This window comes from Emys orbicularis, chromosome 3 (genome assembly GCF_028017835.1).
Source record: "Emys orbicularis isolate rEmyOrb1 chromosome 3, rEmyOrb1.hap1, whole genome shotgun sequence".
NCBI lineage: Eukaryota > Metazoa > Chordata > Testudines > Emydidae > Emys > Emys orbicularis.
The window spans coordinates 190,777,322-190,803,540 of NC_088685.1; the positions used below are offsets into that span (position 1 = coordinate 190,777,322).

The 26,219-nt window shown below is 49.1% G+C and overlaps 1 protein-coding gene across 4 annotated transcripts in view; it reads right to left on the reverse strand.

The window, feature by feature from the left end:
- Positions 1-26,219, reverse strand: part of CCDC88A (coiled-coil domain containing 88A) — a 346,834-nt gene that overhangs the window by 145,145 nt on the left and 175,470 nt on the right. For all 4 annotated transcript variants that reach the window (XM_065400915.1, XM_065400912.1, XM_065400913.1 and 1 more), the window contains exons 9-10: positions 12,806-12,887; positions 8,484-8,642 (exon numbers count right to left, since the gene is read on the reverse strand). In XM_065400915.1, coding sequence (XP_065256987.1) covers positions 8,484-8,642; positions 12,806-12,887 — 241 coding nt within the window. The remainder of the gene's footprint in view (positions 1-8,483; positions 8,643-12,805; positions 12,888-26,219) is intronic.

Consider the following 26,219-nt stretch of genomic DNA (forward strand, 5'->3'; position numbering starts at 1 on the left):
TTTGATGATGAACTTGGAGAAGTTGGGTGGTTGTTTGAAGGCCAGAAAGGAGGGTTCAGCAAAGATTTCTTTCAGAATGGGGTGCCCATTGAGTATGGGTTGTAGTTTTTGAATGATACCCTAATATGGGTTTCAGTGTAGGGTGGTAGGTGACAACTACGGATATGCAGTCGGAGGGGGCATTATTTCTGTATTGAAGTAGGTTCTCTCAGGGTATTTGGGCAGCCCATTCCATGATGCAATCTACTTCTCTGGTGGAATGACCATGTTTAGTGAAGGTAAGCCTGGGAGCTTAAATTCACAACTTTGCTAGACATTAAAAATCATGGACTGAATAGAGACACAGGATTTATGGCTTATTACAACAATCTGTTACCCACTAACAACCCTCCCCAACTGATTTTTTCTCCACTCCTCCCTTCCTTTCTTCCCTATAACTGGAGGGGTGTTAACAGGCCACTTCACTTTGAATGGTTCCTTGAAATGTGTGTTTGCTATTTATGCTAAATAATCTGTTCAAATCTTGTATTTAGCAGTGACACTTTGGTCACATCTCCAGTTAAAATACTGCATTGGCGCTGCATTTGTAGTGCTTTAATGAAGATCCTCTATGCCGACAGAAGAGAGTTCTCCCATTAGCATAGTTCATCCACTTCCTTGAGAGGCAGTAGCTACAGCACTGTCTACACTGGGGGCGGGGGAGGGGTGGCTAGGTCGATATAACTATGTTGCTCAGGGGTGCGAAAAATCCACACCTCTGAATGACATAGTTATACCAATATAGGTCTGTAGTGTAGTCCAGACCTTTGAGTTAGTTTCCCAGACCTGAAGAAGAGTTCTATGTAAGCTCGAAAGCTTGTCTCTCTCACCAATAGAAGTTGGTTCAATAAAAGATATTAACTCACCCACCTTTTCTCCATAATACACTGGGATCAACATGGCTACAACAATACTTCACTGTTCTCTTACATTTGAACCTAACTATATTTCTCTTTGGTACACCCTATAATTCATACACACAAAATCAAGAAGTCAATTCCAACTTTTCAGCAAAGATTTAATAGCGGAGTACAACAGTGAGGTCTCGTATTACTAAGATTTCTCTACATTTACAAATTATATTACAGAAAATTTGCAAATATACTATAAAGCATTACAAAATATCAAAACTAATTTATACTTTTCAATTAAATGAATAAATGCATTTCTTTCCCCAAGGATTTAAAGTTTCACATCAACAACGCATCAAATCCTTCCACCTCCTTATCCACATCTCTTTGTTTCACGTTCAACCATGTGTGGCAAGGCACCTTCTCGGTCTCACCAGCCTCAGCTGCTTTTAGCCGTGGTGAGACAGGCTTGGGTAAAACAGTCCCTCTTGGTTCCACAGGGGAAGTCCGTTCCTTCTCTTCACCAGCCTTTTGTGCTTGTTTTTCCTCCCTTATTGGAGGGAATGCAGCCTCCCCTCCTGGTGAGGCTCGCTGTCTCACAGCTCCTAACCTACTGGCAGCATGACTTCTTCTCTCTCTCCTCCTCTTCTCCCAACAGGGGAGGGTTTAAAAAGATCTCAAGCAGTCCTTAGTTGGAATCAGCTGATCCTAATTAACCTCAGGTAACTCCCTCTCAGCTGATCCTAATTGATTCTCTGGTAACCCCTTCTCAGCTGAACCTGATTGACCCTCCTCAGTTGATAGGGAGGAGGGCCTTTTAACCTTCTGGGACTGTTTTCTACCCCTCCTCCCCCCGCAGCTGTCTGTCCTGAGTTTATCACATATCCCCTGCCCAATTCTACAGGGTTGGGCTACTTGGATCGGCAAACAATGCACCCTCGACAGGCCATCTGCGTTGCCATGCTTGATTCCGGACCTATGTTGTACTCTGAAGTGGAAGGGTTATAGCGACAGGAACCATCTTGTTACTTTTGTGTTTCTTTCTTTGTTTTGCTGCATCCACTTCAGAGGGGCATGGTCCGTGATGAGGGTAAACCGAGTAGCTAGTAGCGAAGACTTTCTATGGCCCACTTTACCGCCAAGCATTCCTTCTCTACTACGGCATATTTATGTTCCCTGGGCAGGAGTTTCCTACTGAGGAACAGGACTGGGTGTTCTTCTTCTCCAACCATTTGTGAAAGAACTGTTCCCAACCCAACCTCAGAGGCATCGGTTTGCAAGATAAACTCTTTCTCCCAGTCTGGAGCTACCAGCACTGGGTTGGTGCAGAGGGCGGTCTGCAGATCTGCAAAAGCCTCCTCGGCCGCACTGGTCCATCTCTACTGTCTGGGCCACGGGCTTTTGTTAGGTCTGTTAACGGGCATGCCCTGGTGGCAAAGTGGGGGATGAACCACCTCTAGTATCCAACTAGTCCCAGGAATGCTCTGACCTGTTTCTTCCGGACTGGTCGGGGTCAATTCTGTATTGCCTCTAACTTGTTGAGTTGGGGCTTCACCATGCCCCTCCCCACTATATACCCAAGATATTTGGCTTCTGCTAGCCCAATTGCGCATTTGGAGGGATTTGCAGTCAGCCCCGCCTTCCTCAGGGTGTCCAGGACTGCTTCCGCCTTCTCCAAGTGCATCTCCCAGTCTGGGCTATGTATAATGGTCGAGATAGGCAGCCGTATACTTGCCATGTGGACGCAACAGTTTGTCCATGAGTCGCTGGAAAGTTGCGGGAGCCCCATGTAAACCAAAAGGGAGGATAGTGTACGGATACAGTCCCTCTTGTGTTGAAAAGGCCATCTTCTCTTTGTCAGTCAAGGCCAGGGGGATTTGCCAATAACCCTTGATCAGGTCAAGGGTGGACAAAAATCGTGCTTTTCCTAATTGGCCAATTAGCTCATCTATCCGGGGTATAGGATACGCATCAAATTGGGACACTTAATTCAATTTCCGGAAGTTGTTGCAGAACCTCATACTGCCATCAGGCTTAGGTACTAGGACAACTGGACTTGAGCATTGGCTATGAGACTCTTCAATGACTCCTAGCTTCAGCATTTTTCTGACTTCTGTCTTGATCTCTTTTTGCCTCCGGGATCCGGTATGGCTTAACATTCACCTTCACTCCAGGCTCTGTGAGGATGTGATGGTAAATCTCAGTCGTCCTGCCTGGCTTTTCTGACAATACGTCCTGGTTGCATTTGATCATGTTGATCACTTCAGTTAGTTGGTCAGGGGGTCTATTCTGGGGATATTCCCACTTGGCTGGGCTGGATGCTTTCGGGGGGTGGCGACCCTAGAGTGACCACATGAGCTTCTCTGTCTTGCCAAGGTTTCAACAGGTTTATATGATAGATCTGTTCCAGCTTCCAGTGACCAGGCTGTCGGACCTCTCCAATGCCTTCTATTATCTCCTATGGCCCCTGCCACCTGGCCAGGAGCTTGCTCTTCGCTGTGGGTACGAGCACCATTACCCGATTTCACACCTGGAATTTTTGGATCGTTGCTTGGCGATTGTAGTATGTCTGTTGGTCCCCTTGCGCCCTCTCCATGTGTTCACGCACTATGGGGGTGACTTGGGCTATCCCTTTCATCTGCAACACATGCTCGATGATGTTTCTCCCTGGGTTCGGCTGTTCTTCCCAACCCTTTTTGGCAATGAACAGTATGCCACGGGGGTGGCAACCATAGAACAGCTCGAGTGGGGAAAACCCAGTTGAAGTCTGAGGAACCTCCCTTATAACAAACATTAGGTATGGCAGCAGGGCATCCCAGTTCTTCCCATGTTCTTTAATGTTCTATTAAAACATTTGACAAGGCCATCGGTCTGCAGATGATAGACTGACGTCCTTATGGTCCATATGTGGAGCATTGCGCATAAAGCCTTCATTAATTTAGACACAAAGGGATCCGCCAGGATCTCTTTGGGTATCCCCACTCTAGAAAAAAATTGGCTCAATTCCTTAGCTATGGTCTTGGACACAGTGTTCCGTAGGGGAACGGCCTCGGGGTATCGGGTGGCATAATCTAGCACAACCAGTATGTGCTGATGGCTTCAGGCTGATTTCTCCAGTGGCCCTACTAGGTCCATAGCTATTCGCTCGAATGGGACTCGGCAGAGGTACCAAAGGGGTCCTTAAGTGTGGTCGGGGGCCATGTAATTGGCATTCCGGACAGGAGGCACAATATCGTCGGACCGCCGCATAAATTCTGGGCCAAAAAAACCTCTGCAGAATTCAGTCGAGGGTTTTATCTACCCCTAGATGCTCCCCAAACAGATGGCTGTGAGCTAGAACCATCACGCCCCTCTGATGCTTCTGTGGTACTAAGAGCTGTTCCATGACTTGCTCTTGGACCCGGACTACTCTGTATAGCAGATCCCTCTTTATCGTATAATATGGCCCTGGGCCCTTGGCTCTCCCTTCCACAGGGACCCCATTCACCTCAACTACTTCTTTACAAATATTGTTATATATTGGATCATTGGACTGATCCTGCCCAAAATTCTCCAGTGAAGGTCCAATTTGCCCAAACTCAGGGGGTTCTATTTCCATCTCCCTCTTGAGAGAGGTCCCCGGGGAACTGGGTCTGGCTGCTGGTTCGTCGACCCCCTGCACAGTCCCCTTGTCAGTTGGGCCAACTCTTTCCCCTACGAGTATAGGCTTCTGGTTCTGGGCCAAGATTTCTTGTTCCCTTCCTCTTATCTGCCCTCCTTTCTCGCTGAGTCTTCCTGAGCTTCCCAGGGGAGAACAAATCCTGGGCAAAGTCATGGAAGACCGGGGGGAGGGGGGAGAGAACTATCGGGGTCATCCCATTGCTCTCAGGGTTATTACCTTCTTCTGACTCCTCTCTGCGAAGTAGACCGCCAAACCCTGGGAAGTCTCGTCCTATAAGGACTGGATAGGGGAGTTTCGGGCCCACCACCACCGTCACCTTAATGGGGTTTCCCAGGACTTCTATTTTTACCGGGATGGTCGGGTAGTAATTGATATCCCCATGTAAACAGGATATTCCTGTGCTCTTGGCCTGGGATAGTTGGTCTTGCCCGATCAACATTCCAGAGACCAGCATGACCGCACTTCCTGAGTCCACTAACGCGGTGGTCTCTATGCCATTAATTTTAACTGGTCTAGTATATCTATGAGGGACCATCACAACCCCTACTAGATTTATTAGGTTGCATGGTCCTTCTAGATCTCCCAGGTCACATTGCATGGGCTCTTCTAGGTTCGGGCATTGGGTAGCTATATGCCCTATTTCCCCACATGCATAACACCGGTACCCCGCTCGGGGCAGCCCCCTATTTTTCGGGCTGTTAGGCCTTACCCCCCCCGAGTCTTCCTCCCCCAGTCCCCAAGTCCCTCTGTGATCTCCGGCTGCTCTTCAGCCTCCTTCCTCCCCTCCGTAGTTCTGCCCAGGGCAATGACAACTCGGGCCCTCAGCACAGAGACTTGCCTTCTATTCTGACGCCTTCCTTCCCCGGTGGTCCAAGAAAGTTCCTGGGCTGCTGGGTGTCTCTCTATGAGGGCAACTAGCTCATCATAGGAGGCGGGATCCTTTTGACTGACTCTTCCTCGTATGTCCGGTGGGAGCCCTCTCATGTACCTGTCCAAAACTATGATTTCCACAATTTTCTCTGGGCCGTGGGTCTCGGGGCGCAGCCACTTCCTGGCTAGGTGGATCAGGACAAACAGCTGGGATCTCAGTGCTTTGCTGCCCCAGTATTTCCACTCATGGAACCGCTATGCCCTGATAGCTGTCGTCATGCCAGACCTCGCCAGGATCTCCGCTCACAAATCCCACCCTGACACCACATATGGCAAGGCACCTTCTCGGTCTCACCAGCCTCAGCTGCTTTTAGCCTTGGTGAGACAGGCTTGGGTAAAACAGTCCCTCTTGGTTGCACAGGGGAAGTCCGTTCCTTCTCTCCACCAGTCTTTTGTGCTTGTTTTTCTCCCTTATGGGAGGGAATGCAGCCTCCCCTCCTGGTGAGGCTCGCTGTCTCGCAGCTCTTAACCTACTGGCAGCGTGACTTCTTCTCTCTCTCCTCCTCTTCTCCCAATAGGGGAGGGTTTAAAAAGGTCTCAGGCAGTCCTTAGTTGGAATCAGCTGATCCTAATTAACCTCAGGTAACTCCCTCTCAGCTGGTCCTAATTGATTCTCTGGTAACCCTTTCTCAGCTGAACCTGATTGACCCTCCTCAGTTGATAGGGAGGAGGGCCTTTTAACCTTCTGGGACTGTTTTCTACCCCCTTCCCCCCCTTGCAGCTGTCGGTCCTGAGTTTATCACACATGGATCAGACTTCCTCCCTGTGAACAGGTCAAAATACTGAACCTTGTGCTTACCAAAGACCATTCTACCAATGTGGAATCTGAATGCCTTCCAGAGCTACAAATAATTACAAGCGTGACTATCACCTGTAATGCTGAGTTCTTCTCCACTCTGCTCTCCTCAGGAGGAAAGATTGCCTGTACATAGTATGTTTTAAAAAAATATTATTTTTGCTGTGCACAATCCCACTGTGCCTGAGGAATGGAGTTATTCAGGGCAGTTGAGGTCACAGAGAGCAAGGTGGTTCTTTACATGTTCCAGGCCTAGCATATTTAATATCTTGAAAACAAGGTCAGAGACCTTAAATTTGATGTGGTCTTCTGCAGGTAGTGAAATATGGGATGATACGCTCTCAGTAACTGGTGTTGCTGAGGAAGCTAGCTGCTGTATTCTGCACAAATGCTGTTTTTTCCAGGCTAATGCTTTTATATCTAGGTAAACAGTGTTGCTGTAATCAAAAGGTGAAGTGAAAAAGGCATGTACTAACAAGGTGAAATCATCATCTACAAATATTAAGTCTCCTAGCCAGCTGAAAACAGAACAACACAGGAATTGCCATACCTTATCCGAACAGTTTTGTCCTGTTTTTGACAGTAGCCAGCCAGATGCTTCAGAAGAAAAAGCAACAATTCCCCATAGAAGTCCTTTATGCAATAATCTGCTTATTGGGACTTTTTTTCTACTCTCATCAATTAGTAGCTATCTTATGTTTTTAAATATGGTTTTTATATTCTTCAAAAATGTTTTATCCTATCTAATGTAACTGTGAATGTTCCAGTCTATATGAATGTCTAGTCCTTTTCTGAATCCTTCTAAGGTCTTGGCTTCAATGATATCCGACTATGTGTTTCATAGCTTAATTATGAACTGCATACAAATGTATTTTCTTTCATCAGTTTCAAATTTGTTGTCTTGCAATTTCATTGATTCCCTCATTTCTCTATGAAAGGAAAGAGTAAAGAGTAGTATCAGACTGACTTTCTCTATATCATACATTATTTTACATATTTCTGTCATGTGACTTTTTATTTGATCCCTTTCTAAATTTAGTATTCCGAATTTTCCCCCAATTTCTCTTTATATGGAAGTATTTTCATGTTTCTAATAATCTTTATCATCTGTCTGTAAAACCCCTTCTATTTTCTGTTATATCGTTCCAAGTTGAGTGACTAGACTTAACACAGTTTTCAAGGTAAGGATGTCTCATCAGGTTATATAATGTCATTATAAAAGTTACAGTATTTTATATCGTACGTTATACAGAATAACACTGGTTTTTTTTTTGACTGCTGCTTCATAATGAAGACAGGACATTAGTGAAATATCAAAATGACACCTAAATTTTTTCCAGAGTTAGTTTTCAACTTAGCAACATAGTTCAAATTATTCCTTCCAATAAATATTACCTTGCATTTATTTAATGTGATCTGCCAATTTGTCTAGTTTTGTTAGGTTCCTCTGAAGTTCCGAACAGACTTTTCTGATTTTGACTACCCTTAATAATTTTGCATCCTGTGCAAATTTTGTGACATCCCCATTCACCTGCCGTTTCCAGACAAAGGTCCTGGCCTTAGTAAAGGTAATTGGGCATCCCACTGTTTGCCATGTAGAAAATTGATAATTTACTCTTAGTTTGGTTTCTTTTTTGTCTCTTACCAATTTCTAATCCATGATAGAATTTGAAATGTCTCTTCAATTCTATCTCTGTGTCTTTCCCCACGTTTTATGCATGAAATACCCTCCTAATCCTTGTTCACCAGGCCACCTTCTTTTCCTCATTCAGATCATTCCTGAAAACTTCCTTCCCCCATGATGCCCAAAAGAAGTGAATGAAAAATTAAACTTAAAATAAATTTCAAGCTAACTCCCTCCTCCGTGTTTCCCATGTCTTCTTTATGTTTGCTTGTAGACCCTGATCCCGCAAGTGGGTCTGCATAGATGGACCCAGTCACTAACAGAGAGTCTTGCCGACTTCAAATGAAACTCCATGTGGGTGGATGTTTGAACACTCATCTTGAAAACGACCATTTATCAGACAAGATAGAATAATATATTGCAGTGCAAGAATCTATCAAACTGCTTTAAAGTCTTCATTTTTTTCATGTTGTCAAAATAAAAAAAAAAGAGAGAAAGCAATATCAACGGGCAACACGTTTTTGTTTTTTTTTTACTAAAAAGCAACAAATTGTATGTGATTAAGAATTGTTTTAAATATACCTCAACTCTAGCCTTGTAGAATACAATATCATGCAACCTCTCTTTGTATCGGCTGACTTCACTTTCAAGCTTGTCAACTCTGATTGCCTTCTCACGCAGTGCATCTAACTCATCACGGTACACTCTGGCAGAGCGAGCATCCGAAAGCAAATTCATGTTCTAGAAAATAAAAAATTAAGTTATATGATAGGTAATCTGTGAGATGATGTATTGTTCTTCTCTTTTTCTATTTTTTCACAAACCTAGATGGATTGCCAAGTTAGAATATACAGACATAATATATTTACACAAATTACATGTCTAGATTTTGTTTCCTATCTAACACTAAACCTCTTGAAAGGGGGTTCAGTGAGTTTCAACACATTGTTCTTTCAAGTAGAACAAAGACAAATACTTCAATGTGATTAAATTCCTACCCGAAAGATCCATATTATTTGTCATTTCTTACATGAGCAACTTGAAAATGCTTTAAAGAAAGTACGGAAATTCTGAATCTTCATGTGTCTTAATTCTCAATTCAAACCAAAACTGTGATGGGGTGTATAGGAAGGGCCCCTTCACCATCTGGCCCTGTCTGTCATGCATGATAGGGAGGAGACCTTTAAAAGGGAGGACCCGGCAGTCAATGGGGGGAAAGGAGCAAGATTGCCCTAAATAGCAGACAGTAGGAGCGACTTCTGATGCTGCAGAGGGAACTACTAAGCAGGAGATCTTCACCACAACCTTGAGGAGAGTACAGTGGACTACCAGGGTAAGACAGACAGGCGGAGCCTGCCACAGAGATCCAGCCAGAGCAATTTCCCCAAACCTGTTACATTAAGACTGGCACCACCCCACCCCCTTTTGCTGGGACCTCAGGGAGGGAGTATCCCTGAAGGTGTGGGTATTTGTGACTTTCATTTTGATCCCCCAGCTGGAGAGATTTAAGCAGGGGTGCCGTTTCAGATTATGGTGGGGGGGGGGGAGGGAGGCACAACTTTAACTGTGATTCAAGGGACTACTTAGGCAACTGAAAACTAATTTTTTGCAGATAATAACTTAGAAATTAGCTGACAGAAGCACTGCATCTAATTCCTATATAAAGAAAGCCACATTTTAAGTGTATATGTAAGATTAGAACAACCAGGAGATAATACAGCAAGATATTGCCAATCCCAAACCTCGAGGTATCAGTTTTGAAGCCTTGACACAGATATCAGATACACATGTTTGGATGTTAGCAGCATGGATCTATAACGAACAAATTTTGGCAGCCAAATTTTACAAATTGTTCAGATTGGTTTGGGTTTATGTTAACTGAAGGGTTTATACAAATAGTTACAATAAATACAAAGGATTAAGTTAGAAGAATGTTTCTAGTGTGTTGCTGTGGATTAGTGAGAGTAAACATCACCACAATGAAATTCACAGATGGTACTGAAGTTTATGAGATTCTGCCATACCCTCAGAAATGTTAGAGTAAGTACAACAGGAGATAAGAATACTTACCAGCTGGAAAAGAAGGAGATACAGCAGACAGCTGCAAAATAGCTGCTTGAGAGCAGCAGTTGAGGGGCAGCAGCTCCTCAAAAGGTATTCTGGGGAAAGGTCCTAGAAAAGTGCTGGCTCTGTGGATGAGGGGAAAGCAGTGGATGTGTTATTCCTTGACTTTAGCAAAGCTTTTGATACGGTCTCCCATAGTATTCTTGCCACCAAGTTAAAGAAGTATGGGCTGGATGAATGGACTATAAGTGGATAGAAAGCTGGCTGGATCGTCAGGCTCAATGGGTAGTGATCAATGGCTCCATGTCTAGTTGGCAGCTGGTATCAAGCGGAGTGCCCCAAGGGTCGGTCTTGGGGCTGGTTTTGTTCAATATCTTCATTAATGATCTGGAGGATGGCGTGGATTACACCCTCAGCAAGTTTGCAGATGACACTAAACTGGGAGGAGTGGTAGATACACTGGAGGGTAGGGATAGGATACAGAGGGACCTAGACAAATTAGAGGATTGGGCCAAAAGAAATCTGATGAGGTTCAACAAGGACAAGTGCAGAGTCCTGCATTTAGGAAGAAAGAATCCCATGCACTGCTACAGACTAGGGTCCGAGTGGCTAGGCAGCAGTTTTGCAGAAAAGGACCTAGGGGTTTCGGTGGACGAGAAGCTGGATATGAGTCAACAGTGTACCCTTGTTACCAAGAAGGCTAATGGCATTTTGGGCTGTAGAAGTAGGAGCATTTCCAGCAGATTGAGGGACATGATCATTCCCCTCTATTCGGCATGAGTGAGGCCTCATCTGGAGTACTGTGTCCAGTTTTGGGCCCCATACTACAAAAAGGATGTGGAAAAATTGGAAAGAGTCCAGCGGAGGGCAACAAAAATGATTAGGGGGCTGGAGCACATAATTTATGAGGAGAGGCTGAGGGAACTGGGATTATTCAGTCTGCAGAAGAGAAGAATGAGGGGAGATTTGAAAGCTGCTTTCAACTACCTGAAAGGGGGTTCCAAAGAGGATGGATCTAGACTATTCTCAGTGGTACCAGATGATAGAACAAGGACTAATGGTCTCAAGTTGCAGTGGGGGAGGTTTAGGTTGGATATTAGGAAAAAAATTTTCACTAGGAGGGGGTGAAGCACTAGAATGGGTTTAAACTGTTTTGTCCAAGAATAGGGTTCAGCCATCAAAACGGCAAGTCCTCAATTGTTTGCTGAACATCCAGCGCAATCCCTGAGTTCTAGAGCCAAGAAACCCTTCTCATAGTAATAGCTTAGGCCTTCCCCCTGGCCAAAGTGACCGCCATATTGAGGTCAGATTGTTTGGCCATCTTTGCCACTAAGGAGCCCTCAGCAACAAACTCCTGAAATTCATCCCGGGAGGTCTCAGGCAACTGCTCCTCAAACTTAGCCATAACTAATCAATTAAGAAAGTCATATTTGGTCAGCAGGGTTTGCTGATTTGTAACCCTCAGCTGAAGGGACGACAGGGTGTAGATCTGCCCTCCCTACCCTGTATCAAGGGAGGGTCAGACGTCCCCACACCATCCCGCATGCCGGAGTTGGTACTGAGCTGATCTGAGCTCTTAGGGGAGGCAGAAGAGTCACTTCAGAACCCGGAACATCCCCAGTTGCTTTTATGCAACCTCTTTCTTGGTACTGACGACACAGAATTACTTCTGTGCCTTTCTGGAGGTGACCCAGCCCCAGAACTGAGGGAAGCCGCTCTCTCTCCAAGCGCAAGGGTGATATGCGGCCTGAGGAAGGACTCGGAACCTGAGGAAGGCCTCTGTACCAGGTCAGGAATCATGGGCTGCTCAAACAGGTGCTGCTTCAGGCAAAGGTCCCGCACCACCTGAGTCCTCTTCTTGAACAAATGACAGATCGAGCAGCATTCCTTCAGGTGGGCTTCACCAAGTCAAAGCAGGCACTGCATGTGGGGGTCAGTGTTGGGCATCGCCCCACACGAAGGGCACTGCTTGAACCCTACTGAGGGCATCACCGGGCGGGGGGGCACTACCACTAAAAATAACACTGTACTAACTCTAAACTAACTAACTACTAATAATCAACTATATACACAACAACTAGGCTAGAAAATATAAGTTCACGAGGTTGTGGAGCAATAACCACAGAGAGCTCCAACTCCAGCTGATGGGCTGAAAGAAGGAATTGAGGGGGTCGGAGTGGCACCGCCTTATACAGCCAGAGAGGGGCGACAGCCATGAGGCACGTGCACTGCCCCTCTGTGGGTACTAGGCAAAAGTCTGGCTCCAGCGCATGAGGCGTGCACACACCTACTTGGAATACATATCTGCATTTACTCAAAGAAGAATCTCTTTTTGTACATTTGTTCATCTCTCTACTGATCACGATAGGAGGACCAAAGCTTTTCCATTTACGATGATATCTATGAATGACCTGAAATATGGTTTTATATATAGGTGTACTGAAGAACAATTGAAAAATGCCTTTTCACCCGTTGTCTATCAACAGGCATACACAAAATAGAGAATTAAAAAGGAAGGTTACTGTAGCTTTTCAAGATACGCTCTGTACATTCATATTTCTGGGGTATTCTGGTGGTACAACATAGATGTGAGACTTTTGCACAGGCCACTCATAGAAGACCCATTAATATATAATAAGTGATCATTTTTGCAATTAAGACAAATTGGATAAAATCAATCAATTAATAAGTTATAAACGTTCATATATATAGGTGCGATATTAATGCAACAAAACAAAAACACTGTATAAGCTGAAAAATGAAAATAATACTGTTATTGAGGATGGTCAAATTCTTAAAAGTTATGTTGACTTTGTATAATAGATGTCCAAGATACACACCTCCTGCTGCAGTATCTTTAGTTCAGCCTCCATCTGTTCAAGTTCTTGTTTACAATCCAGCAGCTGCTCAGTTTTTTCCTCCCTTGAATAAACAAAAAATGTAATTAAAATAATATAGTACTATACCATTATACCACTGAATCAGTGTCTTATTTGCCAATATTTAAATTACTGACAGTAGCTGGGCAACAATAACTACTTCTTGATATTACTCAAACTTTTCTTTATTTAATCCATAATTTCATGGGAGTGCGAGTTGTGCATTGCAAATCAAAAGCTACAGCAAATTAATGTATGTTATAGAGAACACAATTTTTGAGGAATAAAGTGTTACTAACTTGTTTCATAATGGCTGTTCTTCGAGATGTGTTACATATGTCCATTCCACCTCAGGTGTATGCGTACCCAGTGCACTGTTGGAGATTTTTCCATCAGTGGCACCCGTCAGGGCACTACATGTGCCCACTGCTGCCTCGGACTGCTGTGTGATGGTATAAAGGGCAGAATGCCCTCAATCCTCCACAGTTCCTTCTTACCAGACAGACTCCAATATAAAGGAAAAGGAGGGTGGGTCTTGGAATGGAGATGTGCAACACCTCCAAAAGAAAACACTGTTACTAACCTTCCATAACCGTTGTTCTTCAGAATGTGTTGCTAATGTCCATTTCATGTTAGGTGTGTGCGTGCCATGTGCACCATTGCTGCAGATTATTCCCTTAGCGGTATCTGTAGGGGCCGGTGCTAGCGCCCCTGGAACCCTGCGCTTATGCGCTGGTATAAGGGGCGCCACTGGCCCCGCACCCTCTCAAGTTCCTTCTTGCTGGTAACTCTGACAGAGGGGAAGGAGGGCGGGTCATGGAATGGACATGAGCAACACATTTTGAAGAACAACTGTTACAGAACATTAGTAACAGTTTTTTCTTCAAGTGCTTGCTCATATTGATTCCATGCTAGGTGACTTCCAAGCAGTATCCCTGGTGGTGGACTCAGAGTTCATGGACGTGTCGACTGGAACACTGCTCTCCCAAAAGTGGCATCGTCACTGGCCTGCTGGGTGATGGCATAATGGGACGTGAAGATATGAATTCATGACCATGTCGTGGCCCTGCAGATATCCTGGATTGGAATCTGCACGAGGAATGCTGCTGACAAAGCCTGGGCCCTTGTAGAATGGGCTGTAACAATGGCCGTAGGCGGAACTTTCGCCTGCTCGTAGCACATCCTGATGCTGGCGGTTATCCAGGCTGAGATCCTCTGGGATGATACCAGCAAATCTTTTATCTTGTCCACCACCGCTATAAAGAGCCGTGTCGCCTTGCGGAAGGGTTTAGTCCGTTCGATATAGAAGGCTAGTGCCCGCCTAACATCTAAGGTATGCAGCTGACGTTCCTCGTCCAATCTGTGAGGCTACGGAAACAAGACAGGAAGAAAAATGTCCTGGTTGTTATGGAACTGTGACACCACCATTGGCAGGAAGGACTGGGGAGGGCGGGGGGGATGGAGAGATAGTAGGACCTTGTCCTTGAAGAACACCGTATAAGGGGGTTCTGAAGTTTGGGCTCTAATTTCGGAGACCCTTCTGGCCAATATAATTATCACTAGGAAGGCCACCTTCCATGAGAAGAGCAGCAGCAAACAAGATGCCAACAGCTCAAAGTGGGGGTCCTGTGAGCCTTGACAGTACCAGATTCAAGTCCCATGGGGGAATTGGGTCACAAAACTGAGGGTAGAGTCTTTCCAAGGCGTTAAGGAACCTGACTGTTATCTCATGCAAGAAGACTGATTTACCTTGGACCAGAGGGTGGAAGGCCGAGATGGCCACCAGGTGGACCTGGATTGACAATAGGGTCAGACCCTGGTACTTCAGGTGTAGTGAATAGTCCAAGATGGACTAGACGACCGAGATGGGGAAAGACCCCGATCAGAGGTCCAACAAGTGAAGTGCTTCCACTTGGCAAAATAGGTTGCCCTGGTAGAGGGTTTTCCCCTACCCAGTAAGACTTGCTGGACCCGCTCCGAGCAGGCCCGTTCCTAAGGGTTCAACCATGCAGCATCCAAGCCATCAGATGCGGGGACGCAAGGTTTGGGTGAAGCAACCAACCTTGGTTCTGCGAGATCAAGTCCGGGCGTAGCGGGAGCTGTAGTGGGGCTGCTACCAAAAGGTCCAGAAGCGTGCCGAACCAATCAAGATAACCCTCGCCTTGTTCTTTTTGTGATCTTTAAGAGGACCCTGTGGACCAAGGGTGTTGGGTAGGAAGGCGTACAGCAGTCCCCCTGCCCACAAGAGCAGGAAGGCATCAGACAGGGAGCCCTGGCCGAGACCGCACATGGAGAAAAATTGCAGGCATCTCCTGTTCTGTCTGGAAGCGAACAGGTCCACCAGGAGAGTCCCCCATCTCTGGAAGATGGAGTTGACAACCAACGGGTGCAGGGACCACTCATGGTGAGAGGAGAAGGACCTGCTGAGGAGATCCACCAGTGCATTCCGGGTCCCTGGGAGGTGTGACGCCTTGAGGTGAACGGCGTGTTCCACACAGAAGTCTCACAATCAAAGAGCCTCCTGACACAGGGCTGAGGAGCGAGCTCATCTTTGTTTGTTGATGTAGAACATCGTGGCCATACTGTTTGTCAAGATCTGTACCGCTCTGCCTGATAGGTAGGGAAGGAACACCTAGCAGGCCAAGCATATCACCCTGAGTTCCCTGACATTTATGTGAAGGGAGAGATCTTCCTGGGACCAAAGGCCCTGAGTACAGAGACTGTCGAGGTGGGCTCCCCACCTCAGGTCTGAAGCGTCTGAGACCAATGTCACCGACCGGAATCGGGCAGTGAAGGGGACTCCGTTCATCACCATCCGCGGTTCTGTCCAGCAAGTCAGTGATGCCAGAACATTCGATGGAATTGTGAGAACCAAGTCCAAGTGGTGTCTGCTGGGGGAGTAAACTGACGCCAGCCACATCTACAGAGATCTGAGATGCAGCCATGCATACTGCACCACATAAGTACATGCTGCCATGTGGCCCAGCAGCTTGAGGCATACCCACGTGGTCGTGAGCAGATGGGCCTTGATGTGGGCGATGAGTTCTGACATCGCTTGGAACCAGGTCTCCGGCAAGTAGGCTCTGGCCTGAGTAGAGTTGAGCACCGCTCCTATAAACTCTATTTTCTGAACTGGGATCAGAGTTGATTTCTGCTCGTTCATAAGCAGACCCAGCTCTCGATGGGTGGCCCGTACTATGCTGATGCTGTAATGCACCTGAGCTTGTGAACTGCCTTTGATTAGCCAGTTGTAAAGATATGGATAGATCTGCACGCCTCAACGTCTCAGGTAAGCTGCCACCACTGCCATGTACTTTGTGAAAACCACTGGGGCTGACAAGAGACCGAAGGGGAGTGCAGTGAATTGATAGTGGCGCAGTATCACCACGAACTGGAGGAATCTCCTGTGCCCACGGAAGATAGAGATGTGGAAATAAGCATCTTTTAAATTGAGGGTGGCATACCAGTCTCCCGGATCCAGGGCGGGAATGATGGAGGCCAGAGAGACCATGCAGACCTTCAACTTTTTGAGATATTTATTGAGTCGACGCAGGTCTAGGATGGGCCTGATGCCCCCTTTGGTCTTTGGGATTAGGAAATATCGGGAGTAAAAACCCCTTCCTCCTCAGATCTCGAGGAACTTCCTCTATGGCCCCCACAAGCAGGAGGGCTTCCACCTCCTGGATAAGGAGCTGCTTGTGAGAAAGGTCCCTGAAGAAGAATGGGACTGGGAGGTGTGACGGGGAGGATGGATGAAAACTGCCACAGTGTTGAGCACCGAATGGTCCAAGGTTATTTGTGACCATGCAGTACAGAAAGGAAACAAGTGGTCCAAAACCAAAAGAGGGCATGGATCCTGGGTCAAGTCTGATACGCCATCCTCGGGCACACTCTCAAAAGGCCTGCCTTGAGTGACCAGGGTATCTTCCTGAGCCCAATTGGGGAACCAAGGACGACTGAGTGGGCTACCAGTGCTTATATCCTCTCCCTTTTTTTCTGATAGGGCTTGTGCCTGGGATGACCTGAGAACCGGGGAGGCAGCTGCAGCCGGAGTGTCTTCTGGAGGCCAGAGCCGTGTACAGGCCCAAAAAGTGCGGAGTGGCCCTAAAGTCCTTCAGGCCATGCAGCTTAGTGTCCGTCTGCTCCGAGAAAAAGGGGAGGTCTTGGACCGACTACTGCACCTCGTGAGAGACCCGATGACTGCAGCCACAAACTGTGACACATAAGACACCGCCCATGCCATTGACCCTGGCTGCTGAATCAGCCGCATCTAAGGCAGCCTGAAGTGAGGCTCTGGCCACTGACTTGCCTTCCTCCAGGATGGCCAAGAATTCCTGGCTTGACTCCTGAGGCAGGGAGTCTTTAAACTCCCCTGCAATGCCTGCTGGTTGGAGAAACGAAATTGTAGGCTAACTGTCGAATACACCTTTCTACTAAACAAATCGAGCCTCTCTGCATCCTTATTTTTAGGGGTCACACTCACTTGTCCCTGTCTATCCCGCTCATTTGCAGCCGAAACCATCAGGGACCCAGTGGAGGGTGAGAATACATGTATTCAAACACCTTGGCCAGGACATAATATTTCTTCTCTGCCCTTTTCGAGGTTGGGGGCAGGGAAGATTGGGTCTGCCACAGTGCCTTAACCAGTTTCAGCATCCCTTCGTTTACTGGTAGGGCCACTTGCAGGGGGCCACTGCAGTCAAATGTCAAACATGCTGTCCGTGAGTTCCTTGAGCTCCTCTACCTCTAGCTTCAAGTTTGCGGTGACCCGCTTGAGGAGTTCCTGGTTAGCCCTGAAGTCATCCAGTGACAACAGGTTGGCAGGCCCCATGACTGCCTCGTCTGGGGATGATAAGGAAGAGGCCACCACCGTAGGAAGGGCTGGTTCCTCCTCCAGAGCCGAGGCTGCCTCCTCTGGGACTGCTGGGGTCTCGGTACTGGGATCGGAGTCCAAATTGGGGTCGGGGTTCACCTCTCGGAGACCACCAAGAATGACAGTGAGGAGTAAGGTCCCGGCATCGGAAGGAAGCCCTATGGGTTCCAATATTGCCAGTGCACTCGCCACTGCTCCAGTGGCCAAGCACCCACAGATTGTCCTGCATCAAAATCCAGCATGTAATGCTGATGCCGGTGCCTCCTCGGGGGAGGGATGGATTCGTCCCCAGACTCCAACAAGGATTCCTCTATTGGAGATCATGGTGGAGCCATTGCCATGTCCCCCTATCAGCTGTGATGGGGAGCTGGGGAACAACACTGGGTCGGAGGCCAGTGCCGTGAAGCCAGTGACTGGGAAGCTGGTGATTGGTGCCGCGAAGGTGGAGATCAATGTTGCGAAGCCGGAGACTTGAGTCAGGTTGGAGACCACTAAGGTGGGCCCATGGAGGGTTTCCCTCTGGAGGGGGCCATCTTCGATGATTCCGAGGGAGTCACTAAGGTTCTTGGGGCATAAGCAGCACTGGAAGAGACATTGAGTGCCTTGCCGCCTGGAAAGTCTCTGGTGTTGATGCCCTGATCGCTCCCAGGAATCGGTGGTGGGTCCCGGACTGGGCTCAGTGCCCTAGTGGTGTTGCCGTTGCCAACCGTGGCTCTGGAGAGGACGAGTGGCTCAGCACGGTTCTCACCTCATCAACTGTCCCCCGCCTATCCCTCTGTGGCACTGGGGAGCGCCCTTTTTGGCACGCTGTTTTTTGTGCCTCTTCCTTGGCACAGGGGATGGAGAGCAGTGTCAGGAAGGGCACAGTGCCGGGGGAGCACTCCGCACTGAGGCCGATATGCTCGGCACCAAATTGGAGTGGCACAGTTCCGAGGCCGGTCTAAGTGCCGCTTCCATTAACAGGGCCTTCAAACAAATGTCCTGTCCTTAAGTGTGTGACCTGAAGCCCTTTCAGATCTTGCACCTGTCCTTGATGTGAGCTTCCCTAAGGCACTTTAAGCAGCTCATATGCGGGTCGTTTGCTGGCATGGCAGGCAGCGCACTGTTTGAAATCCAGGGACTGGGGCATGCCCCGTCCCTAGGACAACATCCCGAAATGGGACACATATCTATCTAAGTAACTATAGGTAACTACTAACACTGAACTATATACAAAGAACAAGGACGCTTGCAATCGCAAGAGATGTTCCAGCAACCGTCACGAGCAGTAAGAAAGAACTGAGAGGACACAGGGCCGGCGGCGCCCTTTATACCAGCACATAAGCGTGGGACTCCACGAGGGGCTAGGACCGGCCCCTACAGATACCGCTAAGGGAAAAATCTCCAGCAACAGTGCACATGGCGTGCACACACCAAACATGGAATCGATATGAGCAAGCACCCGAAGTAGAATCTAGGAGGTGGTTGCGGCCAGAAATGCTTCCTGGAAGCCAGGGATGTATACAGGCCCAGGGAGTGCGAAGTGGCCCTCAAATCCTTGAGGCCATGCAGCCTGGCGTCTGTCTGTTCAGATAACAACGCATTTCCCTCAAAGAGGTGGTCATGGACAGACTGTTGAACCTCTTGGGAGAGGCCCAACAATTGCAACCACAAACAACACTTCATTGCCACTGTCGCCACTGGTCTGGCTGCTGAATCAGCCACATCTAGGGCTGCCTGGAAGGAGGCTCTGGACCCAGTTTTACCCTCCTCCAGGATGGCCCAGAACTCCTGCCTCGACTCTTGTGGCAGGGAGTCTTAAATTTGGCCGAGTCCCACAAATTAAAATCATATTTCCCCAACAAGGCCTACTGGTTTAATATGCAGAGTTGGAGGCTGCCTCTTGAATAAACTTTCCTCCCGAATAAGTCCAGTCGTTTAGCCTCCTTATTTTTCGTGATGGCACTGGGTTGGCCTTGCCTGTCCCTCTCATTTGCAGCCGACACCACCAGGGATCCAGGAAGTGAGTGGGAATATAAGTACTCAAACCCTGACGCCCGGACATGCTTTTTCTTCACTGTTTTTGACAAGGGAGGATGGGGTCAGCCTAAAGGTCTTAACTGGACCCAACACTGCTTTGTTGGGAAGGGCCTTCCTAGAGGAGGTAGCAGTGGCCAAAATGTCCACTAGGCTATGATTAGACTCTTTCATGTTTCTTGTGCCTCCTCCTAGGCACCAGAGAAGGCAAGTGGTGCCAGGCAGTGCATGATGCCGGAGGTGCACTTCACACTGAAACTGAAGTACATGGCGCTGATTTGGAGAGGGATGGCTCTGAAGATGGTCTAAGAGCCACCTCCATTAGTAGAGCCTTCAGTCAAGGTCTCTGTCTTTTTAAATCCTTGGCCTGAAGCCCCTACAGATCCTGTACTTATCTTTGATGTGAGCTTCCCCAAGGCACTTCAGACAAGCTGAATGCGGATCGCTCACTGGCATGGGTTTGCCGGAGGTGGAGCACGGCTTGAAACTCGGAGACTGGGGCATGCCCAGTCCCTGGAACGAAGTCCCACAAAGGTTGGGACAACTACCTACACTAAAACACTAACTATTTTAACTAGCTAACAAGAGAAAACTATATACAACCGAGAAAGTCCAAACCACTAGGGTAAGAAAGCCTTGTAAGAGCAAGAGACCGATCTAGCAACCATCATGAGTGGTAAGAAGGAACTGAGAGGGTGTGGGACTGGTGGCGCCCCTTATACTGGCACATGAGCGCTGGACTCCGGGGGTGTTAGAGCTCGCTCTATGGATACCACTACGGGAAAAATCTCCGGCAACTGTGCATATAGGCGCATGGAATCGACATAAGCAAGCACTCATAAGAACAACAACAACAGGTACAAGTTAGTAACAGTTTCTTCCGAATAACTGCACATGTTCATTCCACTTCAGGTGAACTCACAAGCTATATGATCTGGAGGTGGGATTGGAGTCTGCCTGAATGATTGAAGGACTGCTCATCCAAATCTGGCATCATTTCTAGATTGCTGAGAGATGGCATAATGTGAGGCAAAGATATGCACTGGAAATCAAGTTGCAGCTGTACAAGTTCCTGGGCTATTAAGCCTGCAAGAGTTGCGTAACATCTTGTTGAATGCATTAGTATCCTGTTTGGAGGAGTTACACTGGCCATGCTGTAGCACAAATGTATGAAAGAAGAGATCCACAATGAGATTCTCTGAGAAGAGACCTGAAGTCCCTTCATCCTGGCTGCAAATACCATGAATAACTGTGAAGATTATCTAAACACTTTAGTCCTAACCAAGTAAAACACTAATGCTCTCTTAACATCTAATGTATACAGTCTTTCCTCATCCTTATGAGCAAGAGATTTCGGGAAGAATGTTGGTAAATATATTGCCTGACTGATGTGAAAGTGAGACACCACTTTGGTGAGAAACTTTGGATGAGGGGGTAGGTTTACTTTGTCCTTGCAGAAGACTGTATATGAAGGTCCAGACACTAGAGCATGTAATTCACCCACTCTCCTGGCCAACATGATTACCACCAAAAGGCTACCTTCATCGAGATATGGAGTCATGAACAGGCAGCTAACAGAGAGGATCTATTAGCTTTGCTAATACCAGATTTAAGTCCCCCAAGGGGGAATAGAATCCAATTCAGATCCTTCAAAAACCTGACTGACAAGGGATTGGAAAAAAGGGAGTGAATACCAACTGGAGGGTAGAAAGTTGAGATAGCTGCTAGGTGGACCCTGATGGAACTAATGGACAGACTACTGCTTCTGGTATAACAACCAGCACAGCACATGTATTGCTGTAGACCAGGGAAACTTCTTTCTGTTGGGGCCAAACAGAGAATCTCTTCCACTTGGCCGAGTGAGTATGCCTAGAGGGTTTTCTACTATTCAACAGCACATCTTGTACCCCCTTTGAACAGATCTCCTTCTGAGGTGTCAACGACAGAGCATCCACGCTGTCAGGTGAAGGAGCTCTAGGTTGCAATGGAGGAAGATACCATGGTCCCATGAGATCAGGTCAAGGTCCAGAGGTAGCGTGAAAGAACCGTGTCTGAGAGGCTCCACAGAGTGGAAAAAGGACAGTTACCTGTTCCGTAACTGGCGTTCTTCGAGATATGTTGCTCAGGTGTATTCCACAGTAGGTGTGCGTGCTTGCCATGTGCACCGGTGCCGGAAGTTTTTCCCTTAGCAGTACCCGTAGTGGGGGAGCCCCGCTGCGACCCCTGGAGTGGCGCCTCTATATCGCGCTATAAAGGGGGCTGCGCGCTCCCCCCACACTCAGTTCCTTCTTGCCAGACAACTCCAACAGAGGGGAAGGAGGGCGGGATGTGGAATACACCTGAGCAACACATCTCGAAGAATGCCAGTTACGGAACAGGTAACTGTCCTTTCTTCTTCGAGTGATTGCTCATGTGTATTCCACAGTAGGTGACTCCAAGCTATACCTGATGGAGATGGGTAGGAGTTTAAGGGTTACCAGGGTGGAGTACCGCCCTACCAAACCCGGCGTCATCCCGCGTTTGGGAGAAGATCGCATAATGCAATGAAAAGGTGTGGACAGAGGACCATGTAGCAGCCCTACAGATGTCCTGAATAGGGACATGAGCCACGTAGGCAGCCAACGAGGCCTGAGTGCTCATCGAATGAGCCTTCACTATAAGAGGCGGGGGAAACCCTGCCAGGTCGTAACATGTGCGTATGCACGAGGTGATCCAGCGGGAAATCCCTGGGTGGAAACCGGCTGCCCCCTCATGCGCTCAGCCGATGCAATGAAAAGCTGAGGGGATTTCCGGAATTGCCTGGTTCGGTCTAGGTAAAAAGCCAGCGCTCTACGCACATCTAGCATGTGCAGGCGTCGTTCCTCATTGGAGGAATGGGGCTTAGGACAGAGAACTGGGAGGAAAATGTCCTGATCAATGTGAAAAGCCGAGACTACCTTTGGCAGAAAAGCCGGGTGCGGACAGAGCTGGACCTTATCCCTATGGAAGACCGTATATGGGGGTTCAGAGGTCAGGGTCCTAAGCTCCGAGACCCGGCGGGCTGAGGTGATAGCCACCAGGAACGCCACTTTCCATAAGTGGAACCAGGAACACGTGGCCAAGGGCTCAAAGGGGGGGCCCGTGAGGCGGGAGAGCACTAGGTTCAGGTCCCAGAGCGGGACCGGGGGACTGGCGTAAGGGAATGCCCGATCCAACCCTTTTAAAAACCGGGATGTCATGTGGTGGGAAAACACCGAGTGACCATGCACCGGGGGGTGGAAAACTGAAATGGCTGCAAGGTGTACCCTGACCGAGGAGGGCGCCAGCCCTTGGGTCCTAAGGGACAGGAGGTAATCGAGGATGAGCTGGAGAGATGCAGAGGAGGAGGAGGAGCCCCTCTCCCTCACCCACGTGGAGAACCGATACCATTTGGCCAGATAGGTTCATCGTGTGGACGGTTTCCTGCTCTCAAGCAGAACCTGTCTAACATCCTCAGAACACCTTCCCTCCTCCTCGTTTAACCATGGAGCAGCCAGGCTGTCAAGTGAAGCGCGGCCAGATTGGGGTGGAGGAGACCTCCTCCCTCCTGGGAGAGGAGGTCCGGTCGAAGCGGCAGCCTGCGCGGGGGGGCCACTAAAAGTTGCAGGAGGGTCCTGTACCAATGTTGACGGGCCCAATCTGGGTCTATCAGGATAATCCACATTCTGTCTGCCTTCACCTTCTGTAGGACATTGCCTATCGGGTGAAGGGCGGGAAGGCGTAGAACAGGTGGCCCGACCATGGAATTAGGAACGCGTCTGATATCGCCCCTTCGCCCTCTCCCGCCCTGGAGCAGAACCGAGGGCAGAGGTGATTCTGGACGGTGGCGAAAAGATCTAGCTGGGGAGTGCCCCACTCCAGGAAGAGCCTCTTGGCCACCTCCCTGTGTAGAGACCACTCGTGCTGTTGGGAGAAAACTCTGCTTAAGCGATCCGCGAGCGTATTGCGCTTGCCGGGCAGGTGAAAAGCCCTCAAATGGATATTGTGGGCTATACAGAACTCCCTCAGGTGCCGGGCTTCCTGGCACAAGGCCACGGAACGCGTGCCCCCTTGCCTGTTGATATAATACATCGCGGTCGTATTGTCCGTGAGGACTCTGACCACCTTTCCCCCAGGTGCCAGCTGAAAGCCACGCACACCAGGCGTACCGCCCTGAGCTCCTTGACATTTATGTGCAGGGACAATTCCGGGGGCGACCATCTGCCCTGGGTTTTGAAGCTCCCCACATGGGCTCCCCAGCCCAGGTCCGAGGCGTCCGACACCAGATGTAGTGAGGGAGGGGTCTCCCGGAAGGGGATACTGTGAAGCATGTTGCTCGGGACGGACCACCATTGCAGGTTGGCCACTACATTGGGTGGCAACGTGACGACCTTGTCCAGGCTGTCCCTGGCCTGGGAGTACTGGGAGGCCAGCCAGAGTTGGAGGGGCCTCATCGTGAGCCTGGCATGTTGCACCACTGAGGTGCATGCTGCCATATGGCCTAGGATTTGCAGGAACACCCGTGCCGTCGTCACAGGGAAGGCCGTGACCGAGGCGATGAGACCTTTGAGCATCTCGAACCTGTCCCGGGGGAGGGAGGCCGTGGCCCCCACCGAGTCTAACAGCACCCCTATAAAGTGTATGCGCTGAACCGGGACTAATGTGGACTTGTCCTCGTTTACCACTAGGCCTAGACTCGTGCAGGTATCGAGCAAGAATTTCATCTGCGCCTGCACCTGGGACCAAGATCTGCCCTTGAGCAGCCAATCGTCCAGGTAGGGGAAGATCTGCAACCCGTTCCTCCTGAGGTGGGCTGCCACTACCGCCATGCATTTGGTAAAAACCCTGGGGGCTGTGGAAAGGCCAAAGGGAAGGACCGTAAACTGATAGTGGTCTCTCCCTACCAGGAAGCGGAGGAAGCGCCTCTGGCCCTTGAAAATATGGATATGGAAGTACGCATCCTGGAGGTCCAAGGCTGCGAACCAATCCCCCGGGTCTAGGGACGGAACAATAGAGGCCAGGGACACCATACGGAATTTGCAGCGGACCAGAAACTGGTTGAGATTCCGCAGGTCGAGGATGGGCCTGAGACCGCCTTTCACCTTCGGGATCAGGAAATACCGGGAGTAAAACCCTTTGCCCTGGAATTCGTGAGGTACCCTCTCCACTGCGCCCAGGGTGAGGAGGCGCGTCACCTCCAGATTTAGAAGGAAGGCGTGCTCCGGGTCTCTGGGGACATCGCGGGACGGGGGATGGGGGGGGGTGAATCCAGCATGTACCCCTGGGAGATGGTTCTGAGGACCCACCGGTCCGACGTTATATGGGACCATTGCACTCGGAAGGCAGATAAACGGTTGCCAAAAACCAACTTTATTAACTGGGGGGCTTCCCTGGCAACAGGCCCGGTGGCCCCCCGCAAAGAATCAAAAACGCCTCTTCCCCTGCCTCTTGCCCTTCGCGGGGCCGGGACGTGGGGCCGAACGGGACTGGCGCTGTGACCTGCGCCTCTGGTCCCTAGGCCTCTTAGGCGGGGGCTCATATCTGCCCCTTACAGGGAGAGCCGAGGGCTGCGGCCTGGGTTTGTCCTTGGCTGGCGGGACATACAGGCCGAGAGTCTGCAGGGTGGTGCAGGAGTCCTTCATCCCGTGCAGACGAGTGTCCATTTGGTCCGCAAACAGGGCCTTTCCGTCAAAGGGACTGGGATTCCACGGACAGCCCCGACAGCGAGAGCCACGATGCCCGTCGCATGGAGATAGCCGAGGCCATCGAACGAGCCGCTGTCGGCCACGTCCGACGCCGCCTGGAGCGCCGCTTTCGCCGTTGCCGCACCTTCGTCGACTAGAACCTTGAATTCCTTCCTGTCCTTTTCTTGGAGGGAAAGCTCGAATTTCGGCAGAGACCCCCACAAGTTAAAATCATACCTGCTCAGGAGTGCTTGATGGTTTCCAACCCTGAGCTGGAAACGTGCAGAAGAATAAACTTTTTTCCCCAAAAGTGTCTAGTCTCCTGGCGTCTTTATCCTTGGGGGTGGGTGCGGGCTGGCCGTGTCTTTCACGGTGGTTGACGGACTCCACGACCAGTGAGTTCGGAGCAGGATGAGTGTACAAGTACTCATGCCCCTTTGTTGGCACAAAGTACTTCTGCTCTGCCTTCTTAGAAATGGGCGGCAGAGAGGCAGGGGTTTGCCAGAGCCCAACAGAAATATTGGCTACCCCTTGGTGAAGCGGCAGGGCCACACGGCCCGGTGCCGAGGAGGACAGAACATTAAACAAAGTGTCCGACGGCTCCTCCATCTCCTCAGCCTGGAGCTGGAAATTTGCGGCTACGCGTCGCAGAAGCTCTTGATGAGCCTTAAAATCCTCCTGAGGAGGAGGGGGCGGTGCCGCTATGGACTCGTCCGGTGCCGATGAGACGACCGGTACCGCCCCTAGGGCGTCGGGTGGTACCGTCGGGTTGCACTCCGCGTCTGGGTCCGGGCACGGTGCCGGT